The following is a 7,946-nucleotide window of genomic DNA, read 5'->3' as shown; positions in this document are numbered from 1 at the left end:
TGGACACGCCATTTCAGATTAAAAGTGGTTCGGGTTCAGGTTGTCCTCATCAGTGGACACAAATACTTTTGTCTCTTCAGTAAGTAGGAGAGGAACTTGGTATGGAGGGATACACAGACTTATGAACTTCTGGAGTTCGAATCTTGCCTCTACCACTTTCCAGGGATATAACCCTGGGTGCATTTAATCACTTTATGCCTCCCCCCCCCATGTGTACAGTGGGCAGGACACCAGTGCGTGCTGTGTGTAGTTGTTATGAGCCTTGAGCTGTACTGTGCCTAAGCATGTAGTGCTGCATAGAGCTGGTGTATGGATAATAAGATTAGCAAGAGGGGTTTACTTCTTAGGGAAGGGGTTGTGATTACTTAAGGAAAAAGAAGGCAACAGAAAAGCTCTAAAACAAAGCTAAAGAAAACTCAAGAGAGCATGTGAGAAGGCTTATGAGGTAAAGGTACCTGCTGCCAGGCCTGACAGACTGAGTTCAGTCCCTGGAACCCACATGGTGGAAAGAGAAAACTCACTCCAAGTTGTCTTCTGACATCCACATAGGCACTGTGGCATGGACACACACACCACACACACACAGACACACACACACACAGACACACACCACACACACACACACACACACACACACACACACACACACTCAACAAAATGAAATTTCAAAAACTTTTAAAAGACATAGTGAATTCCAGGCCAACCAGGGCATACAATGAGACTTGATCTCAAAAAAAAAAAATTTTTTTTTTAAAGAAAACTCATGAATATAAAATAGTAACATTCCATCCCAATACACATGGACATGATACCATTTGTAGGCAGAGACCTTCCTCCCTCCATCCCTCCCTCCCTCACTAGGTATGTATGTGTTCACTTGTAGAAATATGTGACGGGGTAGCCAAGCCACCTTGCTACCTCTATGGAAGAACTGGTAACAGTGCTCAGGTGACTTTCATCTTTACCTTTCGTATTGAATCATTACCATGAGAACTTATCAATATATTATGAGAGTTTGGGGGAGTTGACATGAAATAGCAGGAAGCAATGGAAAGAGACTGAGGACCTCTGCTATCTGGGAGTCGGGAAAGAGACCCAGAAGAGACACCAGAGCCATGTCTTGAAGGAGGTGGTACTTCAGGACAGAAGATGTGCAGGAGACATGGGGGGCTTGAGAAACAGATGTGACCGCAGAATGACCAGGATTTGTATCCATGAAATTTGGAGGGCTGTGGTTGGGTGCTGTCTTAGTTTGTCCCTGCTGCTCAAACAAAATGCCTTATATAGGGCTGATTTTGTTTTTGTTTTTTTGTTGTTTTGTTTTGTTTTTTGTTTTTGTTTTTGTTTTTTAGTCTTTCGAGACAGGGTTTCTCTGTGTAGCTTTGCGCCTTTCCTGGATCTCGCTCTGTAGACCAGGCTGGCCTCGAACTCACAAAGATCCGCCTGCCTCTGCCTCCCGAGTGCTGGGATTAAAGGCGTGAGCCACCACCGCCTGGCTAGAGCTGCTTTTGAAATGACAGAGAATTTGAATTGGACTGGGGATGTCCCTGAGGGGTAGCAGACATATAGCATGTGAAAAGTTCCAGCATCACAATTCCAGAGGCTGGAAAGTACAAGTTCACGGTACCGATGGATTCAATACCCAGTGAGGGCACACACTCTGCTGCACAGGTGGCGCCTTGTTCCGGAATCTTCCTGTGGTTGAGGGAAGTTTGTAAACTTATTCCCTCACACACGGTTATGAGGCTACTAATCACTTCCATGAGGACTCTGCCTAACCTAATGTGGGGGGGGGAGGGGTCTCCATAACCTGATCGCCTCTCATCTCTTTTGGTGGTTTATTTGATTTTGTTTTTTTTGGTGGCCCTTACCTACAAGTCAGCACAGGAGACTGAGGCAGGAGAATCTTCAGTTCAAGGCCGGCTTGGACTACGCAGTGAGATCCTGTCCAGAAAAAAAAAGGGGGGGGGGGAGGAGCAGAGGAGATGGCTTAACAGATAAAGTGTTTTCTGTACAAACATGAGGACCTGAATCTGGAAGCCCAGCATCCATGTAAAAGGCCGGTGTGGTGGCTTTACATTTACAATCTCAGCATTAGGGGTCAGGGCAGGGATAGGTGGATCCTGTGTTCATGTGTGTATGACAGAGAAAAGGGAGACAGAGAAAGGGGGGAAATTTCACAATGAATAAATTGACTCTTGAAAATTAATACATTTGCCATTGTGGAAGTTCATTTGTTTATCGGGCTCTTTGTTTTCCTTGCTTTGTCTTGGACGTGTAAAAACTTTTACTTATCATGACCATCTGACAGCTGGCCTGGCGGAGGGTCCTGTAGCCCCGAGTAGAGTGTCCCCAACCCTCAGGGCTCTTCTACCTCTACGTGACAGGGGCTGTCTAGATGTACAGTGACCTGGAAGGTCCCAGCAGGAAGACTAAGTAAGGAGCTGAAGCATCTTACAAGATTAAAGTTCCCAGGGAAAGCCCTTGGTGTTGGGGCAGAGAAGCCTGGCCAGGAATCAGGCAGGGAACAAAAGAATATAGGCAGCCTTGAGAAAAAGCCCCTCAGATCCTATTGGCTAAACCTGTGCAGGGACCTGGCCTGAGTAGGGACCGTGGAGCCTGGGCACAAAGCAGTTCGAATGCTGGTGGACAATGACGGTCCTGGAGGAGTCAACTGTGAACACAGCCCTGTCCACTCTGTGCCTTCAGAGAAGCGGCAGCCTCCTAGGGAGAGCGAACCAAGCCTGGGGCTTGTGTGGGGAGCCTGAACTGGGGGCCCTGGGCTCCCAGGAACAGAACTCCTCCTTCAGGTTCATTTAGGCGGGGAGGTGGGAAGGGGTGTTGATATGACTCTGACTTCTGGGATTCTTTACCGTTTGCTGGAGCAGGCACTTACTGAGCTGCTAGAAGGAAGCCTCTGACAAGCCAAAGGCTCTGCCAGCACAAAAACACTGCAGTCCTCTAATCAGGGTCCAAAAGTGCCCTCAAGTCCCATGCTAACAGAGTGAACATCCCAGCCCACCCTCACACACATACCATACTGCTTCGATAAGGCTAATCAGCTGGGAGCCAGTGCCTTGGGATAATGAAGTGTGAAAAAAAAAAAATCCAGAGAAGTTAGTTCCTAATGCCCCATTTTAGAGGCAGAATGGATTGATAGGAAACAAATGAGAAAAGAAAAGGACAGTTTGGTACCATGTCCTGCTTTTCCCAGTGTGCACACTAAGTGTGTGGGCCAGTTCACCAAAAAGCACACGTTTTCCCAACCATGGGCTATCATTCCATCTTCTTTCTGATGTCATCTATTAAGTGTTGTGTAAAGATACAGAGGAAACATCAAGGGACCCAGGGATCTCGGGAGCCCCAGTCCCGGGTCAGTGAGGCCTCATAGAGTTTATCTCAAGAGGCAAGGATGGAAGCCAGGTATGGTGACCTGTAATCCCTAGCACTTGGGAAACTGAGGCAATATGATTGCCTTAAGTTCAAGACCAGCCTGGGTTATAGGATGAGACCTTGTCTCAAAAAAGGGTGGGAGTACTTAGGGAATGGAAGAAAGACCCAAAAACAGATTCTTAGCAATCCCGTGACCCTCAGCCAATTGCAATTCTTGGAACTTCATTCTGGACATCAGACTTCAGTGTGATACTGCTTCTCTCCTTGAGAGTTTCTTTGACGCTGTCAGTTCATATATTTGCTCCTTTCTTCCCACCTAAGCTCCCAAGAGGCATCACGATCTGACACTCACTGGACAACTGCCTCAGTGGAGCTGCAAAGGCCACAATCTCAGCCTAGGCTATGAATCCCTTGACCTTGAGATAGACACCAGTGAGCTAGAGCAGAGAACAGCCACACGCAGTGGGGGCTATGACAGCCTTGGATGAAGCCACCGTGAGAGTAACAGTTCCTTTTAGCTGTGGCAAGACCAGCAGACTGTGTGACACACCAAGCTCATCTTGAAAGGGGACAGTTTTGTCCCTAGAGTGGGTGTCCAAAGAGCTTTGGGACATTTGGCAGCTTCCCAACAAATTCACACCTAATTTTACCTCTTAGATGATAGACCTCAAAGCCAAATGTAGCTGAGTAATCTGAAATCCCATCATGCCATTCTCTCTGACCCCAGACTTCGCCAACGCCATATCAAAGAAAGCTGAAAACGCATGCCAAGTCACAGACTCTTCTTTATTTATTGTTGTCCTCGGGAGCAGGAGGGACTAGGGTATGGCGCCCCCAGACAGAAAAGTGTAGGGAAGAGGACATGGAAACTGTCTGTTTTCCACACCCTGCTCTCCTCCTAGCTGATGTCGGTGGCCATCGGCTGTGGGATGAGGAAACAAGATGCTTTCAGATACAAGCACAGTGTTGTGTAATAAGTTTGGGTATTATCTCATACTTGTAAGAGTAACCTCCATCTGTGGTGGTTCGGACACGAAGGGACCTCATGCTCCCTGGCAGAGCGGCACAGCAGGGCTTGGCCCCTGGCACCAAAAACAGGGGCTGAGCAGGGGTAGGGGGAACTCCAGGGACCGGTGGCAGGGGCAGGTCAGATGTGGGCACCCCACAGCTACCATGGCAATAGTGGAAGATAAAACTAGAAGGGTACACAATCCAGCGTTCCCAGCCCAGCTCCTGGAAGGAGACGTTGAGCGCAGCTCGATGGCAGTGGGCATGCGCAGCGGGTTCCTCTGGAGGCCTCTGCAGCAGACGCAAAGCTTCAGGAGACCAAGGCCAGGCCATCGAGGGAGTCGAACGGCGGGCCCTCTCCCCCGCACTGGGTGGTCTAGCCCTAGTGTGGGCCACCAGGAAAGGCGTGGTCTCGGGCCGGGCTGAGCAGGAACAGAGTGGGCATCGAAGCAGTAATCCAAGGATGGGGTGGGTCAGCAGAGGGAGAGCAGAGGCCTCCAGGTGCAGTACAGCCCAGCGAGGAGGGCCCTGTCCCCAGGTCACAGGCACAGCCGTGGGCCCTCCAGATGACAGCACCAGCAGGTCTAGAAGGGGCGCAGAACTATTGGAGGCCACTGTGTTCTTCCTGTCTAGCCCCGTGTGGAACCACAGCTGGGCTGAAGTCACCTGGTGGCTGCGCATGTGTTGGGATGGCCGGAACACATAAGTGAAGAGGCCTTCTTCAGCCTCCTGGGCAAGCCCTCCAGCAGCTGGCTGGTCCTCACAGGTGGCACCTGCAGGGGACAGAAGGGGAAAGAGAGGGCAACCTTGGTTTGTAGGACTGGAACCACCTCCACTTCCATGAGAAGAACATGGAGGACATCCCTCAGTGCTGACTAGGTCTCCAACACTGCTGAGTGCCTAGACCCAGACACTCTCTGGAGTCTTGGGAAAACTGACAGAGGCTCCCCAATTTTCTATTCATCATCAAAACAAGACATTGGCAATCTCTCTTCTAAGCGGTTTTACCAATTAATATAAACAGCCACGTGTAAGAGTCCATTTCATTCTCTCCACTCCACCCTCACCCTCTGGTACACTGGTAAGGCTCATGTTAATGCTCATCAGATTCACATAGTGATTATCTTGGCTATTGTGTATATAGATCTGCGTTATGTTGCTTTTGATATATCTCGGCATGTCAGAAACTTAATATGATAAATTCCCTAAAGTAACTATTTTTAAGAACAGGTTACAGGGCGGGGAGACAGCTCATTTGGTAAAAATGCTTGTTTCTTGAGCATTAGGACCAAAGTTCAGTCCCCAGCACCCACATGGAAAGCTGGATGCCTTCCTGTAATCTCAGTACCGAAGAGAGAGAGACACTTGGGGAATGCCGGCCATTCGGTCTCACTGGTGAGCTCCCGGCTCCGTGACAGACTATCTCAAACACCTAGGCGGAAAGTGACCGAGGAAGACGTTCAGTGACAACTTCTGACCTCCACCCGCTTACATGCATATGCATCATCAGACAAGAAGAACAGCATGAGAAAAGTGGAGGAGGGGTGGGGAAGGAAAAGAGGAAGGATGGAATGGACAGGAGAATAGAACAGAGGTCAAGCCTTCCCAGGGAAGTGCAATTGGCATCCGGTCCCAAAATACATACAGACTACAGTAAGCATCATGGGCCGACCATCGTCTAAAGACCGGCAGTCGGGGCCCCACTAGTACACAGCCTCTCTCATCACAAATTCTCCCAGTTGATCCAATTTTCAGACAAGACACTGAGGCCAGAGATACGAAGTGGCTGACAGTCAGCCCTTAAGTGGCCAGACTGGGATTCCACTTGATCTGAAATCCATTCTTTTCCCAGGGACCAAAGGGAGGGAAGCGAGGGGACCGCTCTAAAAGAAGAGTGGGCCAGATGAGAAGGGAGCCCAGCGGGAGGAGGGCTTTACTCTTCCAGTCACTGGGATATGGGAAACATACACAGGGATGAGAGAGAGAGACTCCTGGGAACACAGCTAAGCATTCTGCTGCACCCGAGACCCTCTCAAGTCCCAGCTGCTTAGGGCTAATGAAACAGGGTGCGTGTGTGTGTGTGTGTGTGTGTGTGTGTGGTGGTGGTGGTGGAGGGCAGACAGCAGACAGGAGCCTGAGTCTCCATAGAGCCTTAGCTTCCCTAATATTCCAGTTGTGTGAGGCCCATGGATTACTCCAGCCTGTCCCACTGCTACAAAGTCAGCTGAGTAGTGGGGCTACCATTCACATCCAGATCCGCCCGGCTCCCAAGCCCATGAGACAGGCACCCACTACTTTTCAAGGTTGACCTTTCAGTCCCCAACTTCATTACCTGTGGCTGGGAAAAGGATGACCTGGGAGACATCTTCCTCCTCCGGTTTAGAGGTCCTGTGCATGAAGCCCCCGAGGGCGTGTCTCCGGGGCAGCCGCCTTATTTCGGGACTCCCACCTTCCCCAGCCATGGCTGGGGGCCCCAAGGCATCTAGGATCAGGGTCTTCACCTTGGCCAGGACAAGCTCCCGCACCAGTTCTGGCCCCTGGCAGCTGTCCCCATCCTGTAGGGTCAACAGCAGAAGGAGCAGCAGGGACGTCTGGATCACCATAGTTCACTTGGCTCTGACAACAGGGAACCCACACCCTGCCCCGTGACCCTTCTGTCCAGGACCTCCCCACTGTCCCCTCCCCATCCCACAGCCTGCCTTCTTCTACCCTTCTCCACCCAGTCTCCCCCAGTCCTTCCCACGGCCTACAGTCCCAGTTGCCCCTACCCATGGCATTGAGACCTCCTATCTCTGACGCAGATGTCTGTGGCCCTGAGCCTTATCTCCGACTCCCGCCAACAATGTGGGGGAAGGGGCTGTGGAGGGCGTTCACCCCAAGTGACCTGACCCATCATGCAAGCATACAACCCATCACACACACACACACACACACACACACACACACACACACACACACACACCCCAAGAGTCGACATCAGGTACCACAGGTACCTTGCCTGGGTGCTAAGGTTGACTAGTCATGAGTTCCTAAAATGTGTCCTTTGTCAGGAAGACGGAATGCACCAACCCCTTCAGACTTTCTGGTGCTCCTTTCAACCCCAGCAGCTGTTAGGGTCAACGTGGGAGGGAAGACCTGGGGCTGGGGCTCTGGGCCGAGGGCAGGTGGTCCCGCCTGCTCTATACTTAGCCTGGAGGAGCCAGTCTGGGCTCTTGTCCTCCAGCTGTGTCATCAGAGAATATTTTTGGGATTGGCAGCTGCAGGCGCCTCTGCCACTCAGGCCCAAGCCTGGCCGGCAGTTGGGGACCTGGCGGCTGGAGGTGGGAGGGAGGAGGGGGAAGAGGCCCAGGCTGTGGGAGGGGGCTGGGAAGAGAGGCTCCCGGGAGCAGGAAGCCAGGCCGCGGGCAGACTAGGCTGCAGGGCCCCTCGCTGCACAAGCAAACAGGAAGGACTGCCCCCTGAGCTCTGGGCTCTGGGCCCGGGAATCGCCGCGCAGCAACAGGGCTGCAGGTCGGGTCGAGGGGAAGGAGGCGAGCGGACACCGG

General features: G+C 51.4%; 1 protein-coding gene across 2 annotated transcripts; it reads right to left on the bottom strand.

Moving 5' to 3' along the window:
- Nucleotides 1-4,160: 4,160 nt before the first annotated feature.
- Nucleotides 4,161-7,507, bottom strand: Inha (inhibin subunit alpha). Of its 2 annotated transcripts, XM_052749964.1 has the most exons (3): nt 7,395-7,507; nt 6,734-6,956; nt 4,161-5,174 (listed from the first exon to the last, which is right to left on the bottom strand). In XM_052749964.1, exons 2-3 carry the CDS (start codon nt 6,861-6,863, stop codon nt 4,342-4,344), a joined length of 963 nt encoding a protein of 320 aa, XP_052605924.1. In that variant the 5' UTR covers nt 6,864-6,956; nt 7,395-7,507; the 3' UTR covers nt 4,161-4,341. The 2 variants fall into 2 exon arrangements, with proteins under 2 accessions (XP_052605924.1, XP_052605923.1); XM_052749963.1 differs by lacking the exon at nt 7,395-7,507 and having other exon boundaries at nt 6,734-7,009.
- Between the last annotated feature and the right edge of the window lie 439 nt (nt 7,508-7,946).

Source organism: Peromyscus californicus, unplaced genomic scaffold, assembly GCF_007827085.1.
Source record: "Peromyscus californicus insignis strain IS unplaced genomic scaffold, ASM782708v3 Scaffold_21__1_contigs__length_65335640, whole genome shotgun sequence".
In the NCBI taxonomy this organism is placed as follows: Eukaryota; Metazoa; Chordata; class Mammalia; order Rodentia; family Cricetidae; genus Peromyscus; species Peromyscus californicus.
Note: the sequence above shows the minus strand (reverse complement) of the source record. Positions and strands in the feature narration are given on the sequence as shown.